Here is a 23008-nt window from a genome sequence, read left to right as displayed (position 1 = left end):
AGGTGTGTGCGAATGCACAAACATTAACACAAAATGCCAACATCTTCATTCTGTCCCATCCACAACCGCATAAATGCATAACCGGATAATCACATACTGGTGCAAACCTGTTGAGTTGCAGCATATTAGTCAGAGCTGTCAACTTTCCCTTTTTTTGCAATGGGAAACGGCGCTGGAATAAGGGAATTTCCCACAGAAAAAGGGAAAGTTGACAGCTATGATTATTCCATCCATGGAATTAGACATTCTTAAATGTTTCCTAACAGTTATGCTTTTTTTTTTTTTTAAAGTCATTAGCCCTTCTGTAAAGTGCCACTGAATTGACACCTTCCAAATCAAAAAAATAAAAAGTAAAAAACCATTTGGGAGCTGTGCATCCAATAAACGTGATTCAATGAACTCTCTTCTTTGTTAGTTGCTAGGTGAAGAAAGGTTTCAAGATATTGAAAAAATCAAAACCATTGGCAGCACCTACATGGCCGTGTCCGGGTTATCACCTGAAAAACAGGTAAGGAGTTTTTCTGTTGCCTAACAAAGAGAGCTTGTATTTTCTAATGCATTTGTCATAGTCTAAAGTACAGGACATTGGAGTCACTTTTAAATATACCTATGCAGTCTGGCATTTCCTGGAACAAAACAGACATTTGTTCTCACCTGTCATTGCTACATGCTGGTTGAACAATACTGGTGTGTGTATGTGTGTGTGTATATATATATATATATATATATATATATATATATATATATATACACACACACACACACACACACACACACAGACACAGAGTGGTACCTCGACTTACGAAATTAATCCGTTCCGAAAGCGCACTCGTATGTCGAAATCTTCGTAAGTCGAAGGTGCCATCTCGGAATGGGGAAAAAATTCGGAAGTCAAAAAAAGCGCATTCAAATTTTTGTAAGCCGTTTTTTCTCTTCCGGAGATCATTCGGAAGTCGAAAAATACGGAAGTCGAGTCGCTCGTAAGTCGAGGTACCACTGTACACACACACACACACACGCACACACACACACACACATGTATGTATGTATAATACCTTTTATCCAAAGATCACAGGGTGCTTCACAACAACAACAAAATGCAAATTGAGAACACAAAATGCATTTTTTTAAAAAAAACAATAAACCCCTTTCCCAAAAATTACATCTAAAAAGCTTTAGAATGTTAATCAGCCCAAGGCCTGGTGATATAGAAACGTTTTCTCTGGGTGTTTATTTGCAATTAAGTGACAAAAAAAATTCTGTTAAATAAAACAAATAAAAAATGAAATTAATCTCTAGTTGGACAGGGAGCAAGATCCCGATTGTATGAAATGTCAGTGGAGGGCAGCTGACCTATGCCTAATAATAATAATAATAATAATAATAATAATAATAATAATAATAATAATTTATTTATACCCCGCCCATCTGGCCAGGCCTCCCCAGCCACTCTGGACGGCTCCCAACAGAATATTAAAAACAAAATAAAACTTCAAACATTTAAAGCTTCCCTAAACAGGGCTGCCTTCAGATGTCTTCTAAAAGTCAGATAGTTGTTTATTTCCTTGACATCTGACGGGAGGGCATTCCACAGGGCAGGTGCCACCACTGAGAAGGCCCTCTGCCTGGTTCCCTGTAACCTCACTTCTTGCAGTTAGGGAAATGCCAGAAGGCCCTCTGAGCTGGACTTCAGTGTCCGGGCTGAATGATGGGGGTGGAGACGCTCCTTCAGGTATACTGGGCTGAGGCCATTTAGGGCTTTAAAGATCAGCACCAACACTTTGAATTGTGCTCGAAAATGTACTGGGAGCCAATGCAGGTCATCTCAGGACCGGTGTTATATGTCTGACTTGTGCAATGGATTTTCTGCTTTTCATTCCCTCCCCAGCAATGCGAAGATAAATGGGGACACTTATGTGCCCTAGCAGATTTCTCCATAGCGCTGAACGAAAGCATCCAAGAGATCAACAAGCATTCATTCAACAACTTTGAACTCCGCATTGGTATGTATGGGCTGAGCCCTTCAGCATTAGTCGCCCGAATGTAGAGTTTCAGATGCATCTAAAGCTCCCAGGTGTGTAGGCTTCACATCAGTAGAAAGGGTAGCACTGCATGGGCTTCTGGTTCTTCCCTGGAGTAAATGAGCATCTCTGCATTGAAGCCATGTGCAATATAATCCTGGGAGCTGGGAGCTGCCATCCATCTGTCTCAGGATACATTGGAGGAGTGCACTTTTGGGGGTGAAGAAGAAGAGTTTGGATTTGATATCCCGCTTTTCACTACCCGAAGGAGTCTCAAAGCGGCTAACATTCTCCTTTCCCTTCCTCCCCAACAACAAACACTCTGTGAGGTGAGTGGGGCTGAGAGACTTCAGAGAAGTGTGACTACCCCAAGGTCACGCAGCAGCTGCATGTGGAGAACGGGGAATCAAACCCTGTTCCCCAGATTATGAGTCCACTACTCTTAACCACTACACCACAAACTGTTGGAAGGCTGCAGTGACTGGGGGCAGACGAAGGTGTCCGGTTCTGCTGGTGTAGATGCACCACGGCGTTACTTCTCTCTGCGCCCCTCCAAGCGGTCATTCCTCCTCTGGTCATGACTGGATGCACAACTTGTCTGTTTCTAGACACTGTGGTCTTCTGCAAGGGATTCCCACATGGCGGTGTTGATGTTGCCAGCCTTTGTGTCATGTTTGCTGACATCTTTGTAGCACAGAGTTAGTCTGTCACAGGGCCTGGTGCCTAAAGCCAGTTAGAGGTAAAGGTAAATGACCCCTGGACTCCAGTCAAAGGTGACTATGGGGTGTGGTGCTCATCTCAATTTTCAGGCCAAGGGAGATGCCATTTGTCCATAGACAGCTTTCTAAGTCATGTGGCCAGCATGGATAAAACACTACTGCCACAACCGGACACCGTGATGAGTGCCAGAGCGCATGGAAATGCCCAGAAAGCACATAGGTGTGGCTTAGTCAAAATGGCACTCATTGGCCAAATGGGTTGGCCTGGTAGGCTGAAGAATCTCCACTGCCCTTTTGGGTGGTACAACATGGGCCTCTTTAATTTTTGTTCTGGTTCCAAAGTAACTTACCATACTGAGGTAAGAGGCACAGCTGCAGCCCCACCCCCACCCCCCAAAAAAGGTTGCCCATGTGAGAATGCATTTATTTATTTGATAAATTGTATACTTCTTGGCTTGAGCAAAACTCCGAAGCGGGGTTTTGCAGAATGACGACATAAAACATTTTCAAAATCTCGATTAAAAAAAAAAACAGCTGAAAGCATTCAAAAAGATTGTTAAAATCAAGAGCAGCTAAAACACAGGGAACTTCTTCATGTCTGTGTAGGCTAAACAAAAACGTTTCGAACAGGCACAGAAAAAAAACACTGAAATAAATATAATTGAGAACTCTGGCCGGAAGTTTCAACCAAAAAGATGCGTTTACTCGTAAGTAAATAGAAATATAGTATCAATCGTGTTAAGAATTACAGTCTTAAATGAAGAAATAGTTTCACACTGGAAAATCCCTTTTTGGTTGAAACTTCCGGCCAGAGTTCTTAATTATATTTATTTCAGTGTACTTTGTAATAAAAAGTCCAACTTTATTTACAGGGGAAAAGTACAGCAAAGTGCAGAATGAGTATTTTGAGGCAGTTCTGCAGATAGAATTTGTTGAGTGGGCATGGAAGGGTTAGGTTCATCCTGCAAGTAAGCAGGACTGAGCTGTGAAGGGGGCGTGTGATCATAGGGGTGAAAATACTGGACCCCAGCCAGTCATTCTTTGTTGTTTGAGCTGCAGCAGACTAACATGACTAATCTAGCCCGATCTTTTCTCTTTTCCTCTTCCTAGGGATCAGCCATGGCTCTGTCGTCGCGGGGGTCATTGGTGCTAAGAAACCCCAGTACGATATCTGGGGCAAAACAGTCAACTTAGCAAGCCGAATGGACAGCACCGGCATTAGCGGCAGAATGCAGGTGCCAGAGGAAACGTATCTCATCCTGAAGGACCGGGGGTTTGCCTTCGACTACCGGGGGGAGATCTACGTCAAGGGCATCAGCGAGCAAGAAGGGAAGATCAAGACCTATTTTCTTCTGGGAAGAGTACAGCCAAACCCTTTGATCTTGCAACCGAGAAAACTGACGGGGCAGTATTCCTTGGCGGCTGTCGTGCTGGGGCTCGTGCAGTCCCTCAACAGGCAGAAGCAGAAGCAGATCTTGAACGAGAACAACAATTCCGGGATCATCAAAGGACACTACAACCGGAGGACTTTGCTCACTTCCGGAGGATCGGAATCGGTGGCCCAAGCGGAGGGGGCCGACAAGACTGAACTGCCATAAGCCTGCATCTTTTCTTCGTCGTCCTCTTCATTTTTTAATTTCTTTTTCTATATGAAAAAAATAAATATATAAATAAAAATATGGTTTAATTTTTTTTAAAGACCGGGGCTGCTTTGTTTGCTTTTTAAAGTCTACTTGTTTTTAGACACAGGCACTCACAGAGACGCACACCGTCCTTCCACTCTCTTTCAGCGTGTTTTTTCGTGTGCAAAGATGAGGCAGGTTAAACCAGCTACAATTATTATTATTATTATTATTATTATTATTATTATTATTATTATTATTATTTACAAGGTGGCTATGTTCCACCTTGCATTGTTGGAGGCAGAGTGCTTCTAAAGGCCAGTCAATGGGAAACACAGGTGAGGAGAGCACTCTTGTGGTCAAGTCCTTTTCTGAGGTTTCCCCACAGACATCTGGTCAGCCACTGTGAGAACAGGATGCTGGACTAAATAAGTGACTGGACTGATCCATTGGGACCCTTTTTATATTCTTGGGCTGCTTACCAAGAAAGGCGAGTTGGTAGGAGGTAAGACGACAGGAAGAGGTCAGCAGTAAATCACACTGAGGGAAGTTAGCTCTTTATTAGAGAAACAGTCGGCTCAGGAGTGCCAGGCCTAATGAGCACAGCAACTCTCCTTGGTAGGTCTTCCCCCTATGTTGAGGAGACTGAATGTCCCCACATTCTCACATAAATCTCCTTCTCCCCCAGGTCCTTTCCAAGCAATCTGAGACTACACCGGCATGGCTGCCTTTGCTCCTCCTCCTTCATGCCTCTCTTGGTTCTGGGAGACCAGAGGAAAGGAGAGCTTGTCACGTCAGGAGGAGAAGACACCTTGGATTGAGCTTGACTCATCTCTTACTCTTGGCTTCCCTACTCTCCTGCTTCTGCTTCTGGACTTCTCTCTGCCACAGATTCTCCCTGTTCACTAAACCCTGTCACTGCTTCAGCTTCCAACACCACCTCCTCCCAGGCTTCTTTCTCCCTCTGACCACTCATCATCATCCCACCACCAATCCCTGGGCTCTGAGCCTTCTTCCCTTGGGAGTTCCCCAGCTGGGACCTCCCACCGTTCTTCTGCGTCCAGCCAGTCCATGGCATCAGAACCATGCAAGTGCACCAGCAGAGTTCCTTTGCCCTGTGTTGATCTCCCCACCACTTTGTCCTTCCTTCTCCAGCTAAGCATCTGTCACTCCACTGCCACGAGGTCAAGGAAGTGCCATCAGCCTGCCCTGCCAGCCACTACTGCAGCTTCTTGTATTCCAGTGCTCCTAAGCGGGGTTTAGGGACGTGGGTGGTGCTGTAGTCTAAACCACTGAGCCTCTTGGGCTTGCTGATCAGAAGGTCGGTGGTTTGAATCCCCGCGACAAGGTGAGCTCCCGTTGCTCTGTCCCAGCTCTTGCCAACCTAGCAGTTCGAAAGCACGCCAGTGCAAGTAGATAAATAGGTACCACCATCATAATCTTTTTATATTTGTATGCCACCTTTCCACAATTAAAACAATGCTCAAGGCGGCTTACAATATGAAAAGATTTACATGATTACAAACATAGCAAAGTAGTCAGAAATAAATAGAACACATTAAAAATTACATAACCAAACAGCAATTTCCACATAAAAATAAAGATACAAAAAGTTAATATCAGTAACAACAGCAAAAACTCCCAACAAAACTCCCCCCCCCCCGAATACCCCAGTCCTTGCTGGGCAGCAGCCACAGGTACTGCTGTGGCAGGAAGGTATATGGCGTTTCCATGCACTCTGGTTTCCGTCACAGTGTCCCGTTGCGCCAGAAGCGGTTTAGTCATGCTGGCCACATGACCTGGAAAGCTGTCTGCAGACAAACGCCAGCTCCCTCAGCCTGAAAGTGAGATGAGCGCTGCAACCCCATAGTCACCTTTGACTGGAGTTAACCGTCCAGGGGTCCTTTACCCTTTTTTTAACCGTAAAGGTAAAGAGACTCCTGACCGTTAGGTCCAATCGTGGATGACTCTGGGATTGCAGCGCTCATCTCGCTTTACTGGCCGAGGGAGCCAGCGTACAGCTTCCGGGTCATGTGGCCAGCATAACTAAGCCGCTTCTGGCGAACCAGAGCAGCGCACGGAAACGCCGTTTACCTTCCCACCGGAGCGGTACCTTATCTACTTGCACTTTGACGTGCTTTTGAACTGCTAGGTGGGCAGGTGCTGGGACCGAGCAACGGGAGCTCACCCCGTTGCGGGGATTCGAACCGCCGACCTTCTGATCAGCAAGCCCTAGTCTCACGCTTCTCACGCTTGCTCCTCCTGACCTAGCAGCTCTCATAATAAATATGCTAATGTTGACGGGTTGGCAGACGTGCTGATTTACAGCGTATCGCCCCTTTGAAGAACTTCTAAGCAGATCTGCCTTCAGCTTAAAGGAGAGGAGATTCAGCACCACTTCACCTTGAGAGAGAAAGCGCTGGAGGGGGAATATTGCTGAAATCTTGTTCTTGCTTTTTTTAAGGAAAAGTTCTCCTTGGGGAAAGGAGAGAGGCAAGTGAAAATTGTTTCATGGGATGATTTCACGGGGAGAAAATTTCTTCGCGATTATACAGAACTGTCTTAGATCGGTCCAGCTAGCTATCTCAGATCTGTCTGATCTTCAGAGTCTCAGGTCATTTATTCTTATTCTTATTTATTAGAATTTTACACCACCCTTCATCTGAAGATCGCAAGGCGGTTCACAACATAGCAATAAAATAAAAAAATGAGAACACGAAATACACAATGAATACAGAAACAAACCAATAACCCCTCTCCCACAAACGCATTGAAAAGACCAAAGGTCTGGTTTTCGCTTGGTGCCTAAGGATACAAAATGAAGGTGCTAGGCGAGTCTCCCTCGGGAAAGCTTCTGCAGAAAGGCCAATGGCCAATCTAGTCCTGCATTCAGTTCTCAGTTACCAATACTGGTTGGAAGCATGCAAGACCTACGTACAAGAGCACTCTCTCACACTCTGCAAATCAGGAGAAATTCGCAATAAAATGGCAGTGGATTTTCATGAGGAATTTTTTTTTTTTTTTAAGACCAAATTGCTGCGTAAATGTGGAGAACTGAATTTAAGACTGGAGAAATGAGAAATGATCTGCCAATTTCAGTTCTGAGAAACTGAAAGAACTGAAATTGACAGATCATCCCCTCTTCCCGAACAACTATCGTGCAAGAACAATAATCGATTTATAACAGTTGTGATCAACCCTGAATGCTAAAGGCCCCAGATATCATTTAGCTTAATCCTGCAAAACTCTGTAGCCTACCGCTGGATTATAACCTTTATTCCGCCTCTGGTTCTTTCAGCCTCTAGCTCGTCCTAACTTTAGGACATATTGAGGCGAAAATGTGCATTTAACATTCTACTTAGAGCACTTAACATTGCACTTGGAACGTTTATTTAGCTGCTCTCCCAGCGAAGTTCTCCAAACCACAGACAGTAATAATAAAATGATAGGTTTCAAAAACCCCAAAAGGTAAGCAAGAAAACTGAGCATCAGGCAAACCGCTCTAGGGATGGAATCCCGCGTGATGCAGCAGCTAAAAAAGCCAATGCAATTCTGGGCTGCATCAATAGGAGAAGAGCGTCTAGATCAAGGGAGGTAATAGTACCACTATATTCTGCTCTGGTCAGACCTCACCTGGAATACTGTGTCCAGTTCTGGCCACCACAGTTCAAGAAGGATACTGACAAGCTGGAACGTATCCAGAAGAGGGCAACCAAAATGGTCAAAGGCCTGGAAACAATGCCTTATGAGGAACGGCTTAGGGAGCTGGGTATGTTTAGCCTGGAGAAGAGAAGGTTGAGGGGTGATATGATAGCCATGTTCAAATATATAAAAGGATGTCATATAGAGGAGGTTGAAAGGGTTTTTTCTGCTGCTCCAGAGAAGCGGACACAGGGCAATGGCTTCAAACTACAAGAAAGAAGATTCCACCTAAACATTAGGAAGAACTTCCTGACAGTAAGAGCTGTTTGACAGTGGAATTTGCTGCCAAGGAATGTGGTGGAGTCTCCTTCTTTGGAGGTCTTTAAGCAGAAGCTTGACAGCCATCTGTCAGGAATGCTTTGATGGTGTTTCCTGCTTGGCAGGGGGTTGGACTGGATGGCCCTCGTGGTCTCTTCCAACTCTATGATTCTATGATTCCATGATTCTATTCTATGAATGCCAGAAATCCACAGATCCTTTTCCTGATCAACACCAACCTTGCTTCAGAGAGGATGGGAACTGGAAGGATGGTCTCAGGTGCAGGTGAGTGGCGCCTCTTGCGTCTCATAGAGCAGGAGGCAAGAAGGACAACAGCAGGTGGGGATAAAGCCCTTGACAGTCAGAGCCATTTTGACAGTCATTTTGCACCCATCCTCCTCCCTGCTGTATTCTACACATGGGCGTACCCAGCGAGGTACCCAGCAAGGTACCCAGTGAGGGGGAAAAAATTAAATGGTTATAAAGTGATGAAACGAAACAAAATTAGGTAGGGCGATGGCGAGTAATTAGTTGCTTACCACACTGGAATGGTGTAGAAACCGAGAAGTATCTAGAGCCACCTAGCGACTGGTAGAGGGATCTATGTCAGCCAGCCAGTGGGATTCAAGGGAGGGAGAGGTCTCTAGCGGGCTCTAGCAGAGAGAAGAGGGAATCTTCTAGAGGGGTCTAGTGAGTTCCGCGTCACTATATAAACTGAGCCGCCCGCCGCTAGTTGATCAGTATTTTAAGTGCTTTCCCATCCACCGTGGCTGCTGTTGAACCATCTTTCAGTACCCTTTGAAGGGTAAAGACTAGGCTCAGAAGTACAATGGGAGAGGACAGACTGACTGGGTTGTGTTTGATGAGCATCCACCGGAAATTCTTCAAGGAAAATCAGGACTGGATTGAAACGAAAGTTTTGAACAAGTTTTTCTTCAAACCCAAGAAAAATGATATTAGTATAAGACATGTAACTAGAATAAAAATTTCAAGCAAATAATTGTAATAACTACCGCAATAAGGCACTGCTATAATTATATATAATTTTCTTAAAATTTTAGTTTCATTCGCCATTTCTGTGCTGAAATGTCACAACCCAAACGACCATGGCTTGCCGCCCCCCCCCTCCAGTTTTGATCCTGGGTACGCCCCTGATTCTACACAGAGTAAAGGAGGAGGAAGCAGTCACAAAGCATAACCGCCTAGTGGAGAATGGCTATTGGGAAGACACCAGTTAGCTTCCAGACCCAATTCAAAGTGCTTAAATGAGACCTTAAATGGCTGAAGACTGCAATACCTCAATATCTCCCCATATCTTCATCTGAGGCCCTTCTTCATGTGCCTTCTTTCCAAGAGGTCTGAAGGGTGACAACACAAGACGGGGCCTTTTCTGCAGTGGCACCCCACTTGTGGAACGCTCTGTGTAACTGGGAACTCTGCTGAGGCGGGGATCAAATTAGGATTGCCAAACGCCTGGAGTTTCCCAGACATGTCCGGGATTTCAATGGCGCAATTAGTGTCCGGTGGGATTCTTTGCCAACAGAAAAAGAAAGTGTGTGTTTGAGTATCACTCTTTGCCTTTTTTTGGCAGATTCCTCCGCCGCCGCCTCCCCCCCCCCCCCAAAAAAAGCTGAACCAATTAGAGGTTGATTTACCAAAAAAGCTCAACAATTTTTTGGGCCCAGAAAAACTCAACAACTCTTGTGTCCAGATTTGTATCTCTTAAAATATGGCAGCCCTAAGATTCAGGGTCATGTAGCAAGTATTCAATGTGTCATTTGCACAGGGCTGTAGGCACAATTTGAACTCTCCTTTTTGTAGGGTATTGTCTGCATGTGGGGGGGGGAGGGTCAAGTGTGACAATAACACATTGAGCACACAGTTGAGGGTGGGGCCAGCAATCATGAGCCTCTGCATATTGAGAGCCAGTTTGGTGTAGTGGCTAGAATTTTGGACCAAGACCTGGGAGACCCGAGGTCAAATCCCCACTCAGTTATAAAGCCCACCAGGTGACCCTGGGTATGTCACAGCCTATCAAGCCAAACCTACCTCAAAGGGTTGTTGTGTGGATAAAATGTGGTAGAAATTAGTTCCTTGGAGCAATATAATTCTTCTTCTTCTTTGGTGATCACTCATAGCCGAGTAAGATTGTCTTCCATAAACATGGTTTTAACAGTGGAGGCCAATTCTGGATCCACACGTCCTTCCACAGTGGGCACATGCGTCGCAAGGGGGGCAGTGGGGGTGGTACGCCCTGGGTTCCAGCCCCGCCCTGCTGGCGGACCCGAGCAAGCCGCGGAGCGAAGCCGCTCTGCCCCGCGGCCTGTCCGGGGTCCGCCTGCTGGCGCCGCTATGGGGCTGCCCCACGCGATTGGGATGGGGAAGCCCCAGGAGCCGGTGCTCGCTCGGCGGATCACCGCTGGAACAGCAGCGCCGGCGGGATGGACTGTACATGCCCGGATTTCCTTGCATGCGCAGTCTGTCCTGACATATGTGTCGTGACGTCACGATGCATGCGTCAGGTCGCCCCGCCCCCAGGGGGTTGCCTCGGCGCGGCAACCCCGCTCCGGGCACCTGAGAGGCTTCCTACGCCTCTGACAGTGGGGACATAGGTTTCTTGGCAGAAGCTGATCACGGTGAGGGTTTGCCAAGCGTGCCTTCCTCTTAGCACTTTTCTCCCTTGCATCCTGAGTCTGAGCGTCTTCAAAGCCCATGACACCTTTGGTAAAGGCTGTTCTCCAATCGAAGCACTCGCAGGCCATTGTTTCCCAGTTGTTGGTGTTTATACTACTTTTTTTTTTTTAGATTTGCCTTGAGAGAGTCTTTAAACCTCTTTTGTTGACCACCAGCATTACGCTTCCCATTTTTAAGTTCGGAATAGAGTAGTTGCTTTGGAAGATGATAATCAGGCATCCGCACAACACGACCAGTCCAACGAAGTTGATGTCGAAGAATCATTGCTTCGACACTGGTGATCTTTGCTTCTTCTGGTACACAGGCAATATTTTGCCTTTCTTCCCAAGTGATGTGTAAAAAAAAATCGGAGACACCATTGATGGAATATTTAGAGTTGGAGATGGCGTTTATAAGTGGTCCTTGTTTCACAAGCATACAGTAAGCTTGGTAGTACGATATATACATATTCAGTTCTACGTAGAATGGATGTTTGCACAGGGCTACACACACACACACACACAGTTCCAATGCACTGGGTTTGACACAAATTGAGAGCCACACTCTGGAATTTGAGAGAGATTTATTTTTAGATGTCGGGCGGGCTGTTCTGAAATAACTGCATCATGCAACAGCAGCACAGAAGTCAAAATGCCTTTCCTGTGCTTTAGATGAAGACTAATTAGGAGGAAAAGGGAATTCGTTTCCCTGAGGGGCCTCATCTCCCCCTCCAAATTTCTGATCCGCATTGGCTGCCTGCTTCCGTCTCAAGACAGATGCTGTCTTTTCTAACTCCTAATATTTCCCTTGGCTTAGCAGCAGTCTCCAAACAATGGAGGCGGGATATTTTATTGATGGATGTAACAGGGCGAAGCAGCCGAAAAGCCTCCACTACTTTGAATTATTAATAGGTTATCATCTCAACACGCAACATAAATCACATTTGTTTTGCCTTGCCTCCCTCAAGAAGAAAGGAAGAAAGTGAAATTCCAGCAGAGGTGGTGCTGTCAGTCTCCACAGCTACTTACTTGCCTTAATTACAGTAATCCTGTAACAGCTAAACCTAAGATGTGCTCAGAATATAAGGATGCATTTGCTGGGTCTGGAGATGCGTACCTTCCAACATTTCTCTGGTGAAAATAGGGAATCCTAGTAATTTACTCCTAGTAAATGAGCAAAAATGTGTGAAACATGCTCTAACGTATGCTGGAAATGCAAGGAAAAAGAGGGCACCTATTATCATATGTGGTGGAATTGTAAGGTAGTAAAAGGATTTTGGGAAATGATATATTATGAGTTGAAAAAAAATGTTTTAAACAACCTTTGTTAAAAAGCCCGAAGCCTTCCTTTTAGGAATTCTAGTTGCCAAAATCCCAAAGGAGCAGAAAAGACTATTGATGTATGTGACCACAGCTGCACAGATGTTACTGGCCCAGAGATGGAAAGAAGATGGAAAGTCCCTACCAGAAAAGAATGGCAGGTGTAGTTAATGGACTATGCTGAAATGGCTAGAAATCAGGAAGACCAAAATTTTAATAAGGAATGGGGAAAATTTATAACTGATCTTAAAGACCATTGTAAACAGTTAAAATTGTTAGTAGGGTTGGAATATCACTTGTAGTTTAAGGTTGAATTCTGGACATAATAGAAGAGGTAAAGGATTTGGAGTATCATAAAAGATGCAGGAGGAAATGATTAATAACTAGTGGTTTAAACGCGTTAAAATAACGGGCGCTAGAACATATGCAGGAGCGCGGCATCCCTATTCGGCCTCTGTGGAGCGGGCTGTTCTGCGCCGCTCCTGGGCCACTAGTCCTCGGGGCCCCGAGTTAGACGGCGGCTGCAGCAGCTGTGGCAGCGCGGCGTCCCTCTTCGGCCTCTGGAGCGTCGGCGCTCCATGGGGCGGGCTGCTCTGTGCTGCTCCTGGGCCGCTAGTCCTCGGGGCTCCGAGTCAGACGGCGGCTGCAGCAGCTGTGCCAGCGTGGCCTCCCTTCTCGGCCTCCCCTCGGCCTCTGGAGCGTTGGCGTTCTGATTCAACCGCCCCGCTTCAACTGCCGCCGCTGCTCCCGGCCCGATCTCTCTGCTCCAATCCCTGTGTCCGTGGGGCACATGCGCAGTAGCGCAAACCCAGAGACACACAGAATGGACGCAGAGACACTTGGGTTTTATATATATATAGATAGGACGCACATAGAGGAGGATGGCATCCAGGAGATCATTTGATATATCTCTGTAAAATTTTAATTTGAAAAACCAAATAAATAAATTTGGAAAACAACAACAACGAAAAAAGAAAATAGGGACGTTCTATTCCAGCAGCAGCAGTCTTTTATTATTCATACCCCAGCCATCTGACTGGGTTGAACTAGCCACTCTGGGTAGCTTCCAACATATATAAAAAACCTAATGAAACAGTGAATGTTTTTGTTTTTTTAAAAAACTTCCCTATACAAGGCTGCCTTCAGATGTCTTCTAAAGGTTGTGTAGAAATAGAAATGGAAATGGAAATAGAAATACTTTATTGTCACTGTATCACATGTTTACAGTGAGATTAAACGAGCCCCAATCTCTCAGTCCTTGTCACACTCTGTGTGCTGTCCAACCCCGAACGTCAGCTGCAATGTTGCTGTCTTCCATTCAGCAGCCTCACAGCCCACAGGTAGAACTGTTCTTTAACCTGTTGGTGTGGCTTATCACGCTTCTATATCTTGTACTTACTTATCTCCTTGGCTTGGGGGGGGGGATCACATAACTCCATACCCTCCAACATTTCTCCGATGAAAACAGAGACGTCCTGAGGGAAAGTGGGATCAAATCAGAAACCAAGATGGATTCTGTAAATCCGGGACTTGGAGGGTCTAGAGATGCCTTCAAGCCCTGGAGACAGACCAGTATCAGGCTAGCGCGTGGGAGACCAGTGCTCAATCACACTGGGTTACCATGAGTACCGTGTTGTGGGGATAAAATGGAGAGGGGGAGAACAATGTATGCCACCTGGCGGGAGTGCCAACTTGGCCCCCCAACCATGAGTGCCCAGGGCCGTGGGTGCCATGCAGTGTACTCTGGCACTGATATTTTTGGGTGCCTGGTGCCTTCATGGGGAATTTTGTGGGTGCCAGTTAGTTGCCACCGATGCCACCTGGAGCTCCTTGGAGGAAAAGTGGGATATGGTAAATAAAGGAAGGAAGTCACTATCAAGTGAGGGCTCAAGGGTGTGTGAATTGTCCATCCTAGGTCAGGGGCGTCTTACCCATAGAGGCTAGTGGCATGGGGCGCCAGGGCGCAAAGTTCTGGAGGGCGCCAGGGAAGAGGCGGAAGCTGGAAGCAGCGCCACCTGGCATCAGTTCGCTGCCCTTGCCTGCCTACGCCATGCTGCGCTGAAGCAGCGCCGTGCCCGGAGCCTCTGTCTGCTATGGCCACCGCCTCTTCCCCACCGGAGGAGCCACCCTCCAGCCACTGCCTGCCTCTTCCAGCCCCGCCGGCAGTGCCATCCTCCCTAAAAAAAACCTCTGAGAAACGGGGGGGGCACCAGGGGGAGCTTTGCACCACAGCGCCGGATATGCTTAAGATGGCCCTGTCCTAGATAACACAGAAAAGTGTAATAGTATTATACTATATAATAGTATAATAGATTTACCAGAAAAGTATAATAGAAAAATACATAATGACATAACCATATAATATTTATCGTCAGCATCGCTGACTCTACAAGACAGGGCTTCCAAAAAACATTCATAGCACAGCTCTCACCAAATTCAGTAATTTCAAGTTCCCGAAAGTTAACTTTCCCGCTTAGCAACAGAGCTGTGAAATGTTTGCACAGGGAACCAGAAATCCAAACACCAAGCACTTTTCACATTCGGAAGCCGGAGCTTAAGAGTGACAGCCGTAATAACTTTTGCATCAACAAGTGAGCCCCAGAGGCTGCTTCTCGCTTCTCATCTTTCACCATCAAACAGTGAAAATGTAGAGTCCTCTTTTCCTGCTGCCAAACTTAACGCATCTCTCTCCCCCTTCTCTCACCTTCACAGGTTGCATTTGGGAGAGAGGGGACTTCACATCCCCCCCCCGAATCCTTTGACATCACCTGTCCCCCTGAAGACTATGTACTTTTAGAATGCAAAACAGTTTGTTTGTTCTTCTTTTGTATCTGCAGTACATATTCCCTGCATATGTCCCTGCCTATATTCTTCAGCACCAGTGCCGAATTTACGTATAAGCTAAACAAGCTATAGCTTAGGTCCCCACTCTCTTGGGGGCCCCAAAAATTTAAAGGAAAAAAAATCTGGATGTACATTTCCAAAATATAAGATAAAAAACAAAATAAAACCTACATACAGCAACAGTGTTTTGTGTTGTGTAGGTTCCTATGGTGTAAGTAATGGGCACTGCCTGCTAGCCAGCTCCCTAAAATATCACTGGTTTGCTCATTTCTATATACAGTTGTTCTCAAACTTAATCCTTTCCGGAAGCCCGTTCCAAAACCAAAGCATTCCAAAACCAAGGCACGCTTTCCCTTAGATTTAGAAAGTACAGTGGTACCTCGGGTTACAGACGCTTCAGGTTACAGACGCTTCAGGTTACATACTCTGCTAACCCAGAAATAGTACCTCAGGTTAAGAACTTTGCTTCAGGATAAGAACAGAAATCATGCTCTGGCGGCACATTGCCAGCGGGAGGCCCCATTAGCTAAAGTGGTGCTTCAGGTTAAGAACAGTTTCAGGCTAAGAATAGACCTCCGGAACGAATTAAGTTCTTAACCCAAGGTGCCACTGTAATGCAAAATGGATTAATCCGTTCCAGACTTTTAAAAACAACCCCTAAAACAGCAATTTAACATGAATTTTACTATCTAACGAGACCATTGATCCATAAAATGAAAGGAATAATCAAGTATTATAAAATAAATAAGACAGTATTGTAGATGATAAAAATTAAAATTAATTTTTTTTCTTACCTGCACTGATGATAGTCATTGTTTGGATGGGGGGCGTTTATCCATTCCTGCAGTCACGCAATCAATGAATCAGTAGCTGAACTGGGTTCCATACAGTCACAAAAAACAAATGAACTGAAAAAGTCTCAAAAACAAAAATAAATAGCAAAAACAAAAGCACCAAACTCAATCCATTCCGGAAGTCCATTTGACTTTTGAACTGTTCGAAAACCAAGGCGCAGCTTCTGATTGTCGCAGGTGCCCCAGAAACAATAGCCGACAGCAGTATCGGATGTTTGGCTTCCAAAAAAAGTTTGAAAATTGTTGTGTATTGATTCAAGGGTTATCATATCTGTATTACTATTGTCTGTATTCACATTAGGGGAAAGTAACTGCCTTCCTGTTCCAGAAGGAACAGCTACTATTGGTTCATTCAAGTTGCTGCATTTGGATCCTCAGTCTTATTGGTTCCCACCAAAAGGCAGCTTTGTGACTGCTTGAGATTGTTCCCTCCAAAATGTATCCTTTCTAGCCAGTCCTCTGTCCCTATAAATGTAGCTTCCCTCTCCTCAGTTCCCCAGTCTTGTTTGCCTGAATAAAGAGTGTTACATGAAGCAGCTGTCTCCTGCCTGCTATGTCAGAGCTGAAATCACTTACTGAAATCACTAACCCCACGTTAAAACAAAAATTTGAACACTTCCGGTTTTTCGCCATTTGGGAATATGAGTAGGTAAATGTGAGTACCCCTAAACATTTTTTTAGGGGGGGAAGCACTGAGTTTACCTATTTTCATGCACGCATGCTGCTTTGTTTGGGTAAAATGCACTAAATTATTTCCACCTGTCAGTTGTGTGGTAACTCTTTGTAAAGAGAGTTTCCCATCTTAAAGAGTCTATTTTCCTCCCAGATTCCCAGAAGATGAAAAAGAACCCCCACCGTTTCGAGGCTATTTATCTCTGTTGTGTCGCCGCTATATAGATCTGATTGATTCCTTCATTATCTCACAAGCCTTGAATAACTGAGAGCGGCACTTAGTGCCTGTTTGCCTAGACAACAGAACTCCCACTTCACCATTAAAGGCCTGCTTGTCAAAGCCTTTGTAGAACAGAGAGCTGCAGCGACACTTCACTAAAATGTGTTGCAACGGTTTGTGCATTTGTTTCCTTCTTTTCCCTTTTCTGCCAACTTGACTTGCTCAAGGAACACTTAAATTGTGTGGGGGTTCTTCCCCCCCCCCCAATCCCACTTTGGTGTGCAGCTGATTATGAAAATTATCAATTGTTCAGAGCTTTGGGTTCTCACTAAGGCTACAAGCCCTGATTAGTCAAAGGCTTTCTGGCAATACATGTGGAAAGGGATCTAGCGGTCTTGGTGGGACAACAGTGTGATGCAGCAGGGGGGGGGGAAGCTAAAGCTATTCTTGGCTGCATCAACAGAAGTCCAGGTCAAGGGAAGTATTTTTTTAATATAATTTTTTATTGTTTTATACTAAATTACTACAAAAAATAAAATATACATTCACATACATTTTTCAATTTTGGCTAACATAGCCGTGACTTCCCTCAGATCTTCCACATGGCATTCAGAATTATTTCTTAATATTATACTTCTTTAATCTACCATTGCTTACATTATCATAAATCTCTTACTCACTCTAACTATCATAATTACAATAATATTTCTACACATTAACTACAAAGCTTCTTGAAGTCCTATTAGCGTATTCAACTGCAAATTGTTTGTCAAATAATTCATAAAATTTAACCAGTCTTTGATGAATTTCTGGTCCCGCTGTTCCCGGATTCTTCCCGTCATTTTGTCCAGTTCTGCGTATTCCATCAATTTCACTGTCCAATCTTCTTTTGTCGGTATTTCTTCTTGTTTCCACCTTTGTGCTAGCAAAATCCTAGCTGCAGTCACTGCGTGTTGGAAAAGTTTAACATCCTGTTTTTTAATGTCTGTACCTATAATACCTAGTAAAAAGGCTTCAGGTTTCTTAACAAAATTATATTTCAACATTTTTCTCAACTCATGATATATCATATCCCAATATGCCCTCACCTTCTTACACTCCCACCACATATGAAGTAATGTTGTTGTTGTTGTTCAGTCGTTCAGTCGTGTCCGAATCTTCGTGATCCCATGGACCAGAGCATGCCAGGCATGCCTGTTGTCTTTGTCCATGGAGTTTTCTTGGCAGGGATACTGGAGTGGCTTGCCAGTTCCTTCTCCAGGTGGATCACATTTAGTCTAAACTCTCCGCTATGACCTGTCCATCTTGGGTGGCCCTGCATGGCATAGCTCATAGCTTCCCTGAGTTATTCAAGCCCCTTCGCCACGACAAGGCAGTGATTCATGAAGGAGAAGGGAAGTAATAGTCTTGCTCTATTCTGCCTTGGTCAGACCACACCTGGAGTCCTGTGTCCAATTCTGGGCATCACAATATAAGAAGGATGTTGACAAGTTGGAACGTGTGCAGAGGAGGGCGACCAAGATGATCATAAAGGAAAAGGTAAAGGGACCCCTGACCATTAGGTCCAGTCGCATACGACTCTGGGGTTGCGGTGCTCATCTCACTTTACTGGCCAAGGGAGCCGGAGTACAGCTTCCGGGTCATGTGGCCAGCTTGACAAAGCCGTTTCTGGCAAACTAAAGCAGTGCATGGAAACGCCGTTTACCTTCCCGCCGGAGTGGTACCTATTTATCTACTTGCACTTTGACGTGCTTTCGAACTGCTAGGTTGGCAGGTAGTGACCGAGGAACAGGAGCTAACATTTGGTGTAACAAACCACAAATGGAAGTTGGGGGAAGTTGACCGGGGGGGGGCTAGAAAATGGATGTTAAATGATGATACTGAATATTTGTTATGAAAAAATAAAATTAATAAAAATTATTTAAAAAAAAAAAAAAAAAAAAAAAAACCTTCAATGAAGAAGTGTCTATTCCCCAGCAGGTCAATTTGCCAATTCCTAGCAGCTTGCAAAGTTTGGCTTTGCTTAGTTTTTTTGAAAAAAGAAAAAAGATAAGCCTAGGCAGAAGGGTAGACACACACACCCCACCCGCAATTTAAAAAAACAATTTTTAACAAACACACCTTTCTTCATCATCTCCCTTTCTATGATTGTGTTCAGTGCCAGATTTACGTATAAGCTAAACAAACTATAGCTTAGGGCCCCACTCTCTTGGGGCCGTCCAAAAAAATTTAAAGGGAAAAAAACTGGGTGTACATTTCCAAAATATAAGATAAAAAACAAATAAAAGAAAACCTACATACAGCAAGAGTGTTTTAGATACCTATTAGGTCCATAAATTACCATATAGCATTTATTCAACACAAAAAACAGCGACAATTTGTTGCTGACAAAGGACAGCTGGACATATAAAGGGCCCTGTTACCTTCAGTAGCTTAGGGGGCCTCATCAGACCTAAATCTGGCCCTGGTCGTGTTGTTGTGGGCTGTTGTGTGTTGCTGCCAATTCTTCAGGTTCTGGCTGGGGGGTTATCTTGTTAAAGCACCATGCTTTCAAAACACACGCGCACGCGCACACGCACACACACACACACACAGTGGCTGAAGGAGAGGAGGTAGGAAGGATGTTAAGGTTGCAGAGATCTTGTCCCCCACCCCATAGGCTCTTCAGGCTTTCTGACTGCTCTTCCTTAAAAAAAAATAAAAATTGAGAAGGAGCAAGATTTCTGCCTCAAGCAGCTGCTTCCTACTCATGCATGTTGTGCAGTTTAGCAGCCTTTACGGAGGTAATCAGACAGAGGCAGGCAGACATGCATCCATGCATGCATGCACAAGGAGCCTGGAGACACTGACTAAGCAGGTACATGGACCTGCCGGGAACATTAAGGGGACTAAGCTAGTTCCACTAGTTCATGGACCGCATGCCACTGTTGTGGTCTCTTCTTCATTGGAGGTTTTTAAGCAGAGGTTGGATGGCCATCTTTTCATGGGTGCTTTAGCTGAGATTCCTGCATTGTAGGGGGTTGGACTAGATGACCCTCGGGGGTCCCTTCCAACTCTACAGTTCTATGACTCTATGCTCCAGCATCTTCAGTTTGAAGGTCTCTGCCTGATACCTTGTAGAGCTTCTGCAATCCAGAGCCAAGGACCAACTTCGGATGAAGCTGTGGGATGTAAGCACAGAGCAGCCAAACACAACACTCCTAGAGAGGACATGAAGGTAACTCAGTCCTCCAGGCTTAACTTCCTGTTTACCTGGACTGAGTTACAGGAACCAGAAGTAGGTGTGGTCTTACCTGGGAACAACATCCCAAAGATCACTCTCCATTTTGCCTCATCTTTTGAAGAAGCAGCATGCTCTCTCTCAGCCTGCAGCTGAGAGAAGCAGAGGTGAAGCCTGTTCCCTCATGGAAGCAGCTTCACTGCATGTAAATACATTTATCTAAGTTTGTCTGCCTCCTTGAAGCATGTACTGTAACTCATGGATGTCTGTAAGTAAACTCCTTTTATATCTTATAATCAGTATTGTGTCTTTCTACTTTTAAGAGGGAACAAGGGGAATATACCAGGAATATAGCTGGCTTAAGCAAGCCTATGCAAACGTTTTTCTGCTGTGTTTTAAAAGGGAATGTAAACTCTGCTAAGTTTGGAGCTTGCTCACACAAGCTGGGATTGAGATATATAAATAATATATACTCATCCACACTCCTAAACATTCCCACAGAAGCAACATCATATGTTCAATTATATTAAGCTGCCCATAAACTCATGATAGCTTGAGAATGCCTTTTTATATATATATGGATTCTTTTCTCGCCAGGTGGCTTTTTAGAAGTGTGCCAGATTCTAACACATCGCTATTTTCAGCTTCTTAATCACAGTTGGGAAGCTCTATATCCTTGAATGCCCTTATTGTGTGGGCTTTAGGTTTTCCTTGACTGCCATCTTGTGGCATCCCTGACAAAATGCCTACAGTACGGACTCTAAATCAGATACAATGTGGATCACAGTAGGCAGGCATTGTTGACACCGGTTGTATTCCATGAACTTCAGCTAGGACCCGGTCGAACCCAGACCCTGAAGAGAGCCTCTTCACAAAAGGAGTCTTTGGCCCCCTTGTACAACCCTGGTCCCACTGGAGAAACCTGCACCAGCCCAAAGGAAGACTGAAGAGCCCCATCTCAGAGATGCCTTGCCTGGGCCCCCTAATGGCCCCATCACAAGTGTCTCCTTATTTGCTGGATATCCCTCATTGCCCCAGAGCCTCAGGAGAAAACGATGTGCAAGGGGTATGCCAGAGAGCTCTATCGGCAGGGATCTACTTAGATCTACTTAGGTGGGAGGGATGTGTTAGAATCTGGCAAGCAGGACTGACCTGCTGGGAGCCTGAAGGGCCCTGCCCTACCTCTCTCCACCTAGCTTGGGGTGGGGTCTGGAGGGCTCCACAAAGGACTGCTGCTGCTGCTTGACAGAGAGGGCTCCTTTTTAAAATTGTTTTTTTATTTTTTACCTATGTCATTTTAAGACGCCTGCTTCTTGGGAGAAAAGCAATGACAAACCTAGACAGCATCTTAAAAAGCAGAGACACCACCTTGCCGACAAAGGTCCGTATAATTAAAGCTATGGTTTTCCCAGTAGTGATGTACGGAAGTGAGAGCTGGACCATAAAGAAGGCTGATCGCCGAAGAAATGATGCTTTTGAATTATGGTGCTGGGGGAGACTCACGGACTGCAAGAAGATCAAACCTATCCATTCTGAAGGAAATCATTCCAGAGTGCTCACTGGAAGGACAGATCCAGAAGCTGAGGCTCCAATACTTTGGCCACCTCATGAGAAGAGAAGACTCCCTGGGAAAGACCCTGATGTTGGGAAAGATGGAGGGCACAAGGAGAAGGGGGCGACAGAGGACAAGATGGTTGGACAGTGTTCTTGAAGCTACCAACATGAGTCTGACCAAACTGCGGGAGGCAGTGGAAGACAGGAGTGCCTGGCGTGCTCTGGTCCATGGGGTCATGAAGAGTCGGACACGACTGAATAACTAAACAACAACAACAAATGTCATTTAAAATTATTATTGATATTAATGTTGTATTTTTAGTTTTAGATTTCATGATTTATGTGGAAATTGTTTTCCATTTGGTTGTATACCTTTTGATGTGTTTTGTTTATTCTTTATGACTTTTGTTATGTTGAAATAAAAATAAAATATTGTCCAGTAGCACCTTATAGACCAGCTAAGTTTGTTCTGGTATGAACTTTCGTGTGCATGCACACTTCTTCAGATACAGTACCTGCACGCACACAAAAGCTTATAACAGAACAAACTTCTATAAGGTGCTACTGGACAATTTTTTATTTTTATTTCAACTACGTCAGACCAACACAGTGACCTACCTGAATTTTGTTATGTTGGTAATTATGTAAATCTTGTCATGTTGTAAGCCGCCTTGAGCATTGTTTTATCTATGGAAAGGCGACATACAAATAAAATGAAGAAGAAGAAGAAGAAGAAGAAGAAGAAGAAGAAGAAGAAGAAGAAGAAGAAGAAGAAGAAACTTTTTGGACCAATGGACACATATGGAAATTCTGAGAAAGGGTTGTGGGTACCAGTTCCATAAAATGTTTGCCACGAAGGGGCCGTGGCATAGCACAAATTGGCTGCCACATCGTAACGAGCATAAGAAGAGAGGGAACCACAACGTGGCGCAGGCATGCGCTCCATCAGTGGGAATAGGGCATCTCCATCAGTCACCAATGTACTCACAGAAGGAAACTCTTTGCACCTTCCTGGTGTTCAGAATGGAGGGGAAGATGGGTGTCTATGAGTCATTGAAATTCTACTCAATATTGATCCAGAGTAGATTCCAATGTATAGTTAGCAGAGTAAAAACTTAAACACGTTGCAGGATTCCCAAAAAAAAATAGACCAGAAGCAATTAATATTTCACCCAGCAGAGCTCTACTGCTACTGAAGGCAAATGAGCATCATGGTCACAAATCCAGTACATTCAGGATTGGCACTGTCCATAAGAAATCCAGTTGCAGCAGACTTAAACTTACAATAACTTATAAGTCTAAACCTTAACACTAAGCGTACAATGTACAG

General features: G+C 44.8%; 1 protein-coding gene across 2 annotated transcripts in view; it reads left to right on the top strand.

Moving 5' to 3' along the window:
• Positions 1-4438, top strand: part of ADCY8 (adenylate cyclase 8) — a 123791-nt gene extending 119353 nt beyond the window's left edge. For both annotated transcript variants that reach the window (XM_033155868.1, XM_033155867.1), the window contains 3 exons: positions 416-508; positions 1889-2003; positions 3851-4438. In XM_033155868.1, coding sequence (XP_033011759.1) covers positions 416-508; positions 1889-2003; positions 3851-4338 — 696 coding nt within the window. In that variant the 3' untranslated portion in view covers positions 4339-4438. The remainder of the gene's footprint in view (positions 1-415; positions 509-1888; positions 2004-3850) is intronic.
• The last annotated feature ends 18570 nt before the right edge of the window (positions 4439-23008 follow it).

This window comes from Lacerta agilis, chromosome 7 (assembly GCF_009819535.1).
Source record: "Lacerta agilis isolate rLacAgi1 chromosome 7, rLacAgi1.pri, whole genome shotgun sequence".
Classification (NCBI taxonomy): domain Eukaryota; kingdom Metazoa; phylum Chordata; class Lepidosauria; order Squamata; family Lacertidae; genus Lacerta; species Lacerta agilis.
Note: the sequence above shows the minus strand (reverse complement) of the source record. Positions and strands in the feature narration are given on the sequence as shown.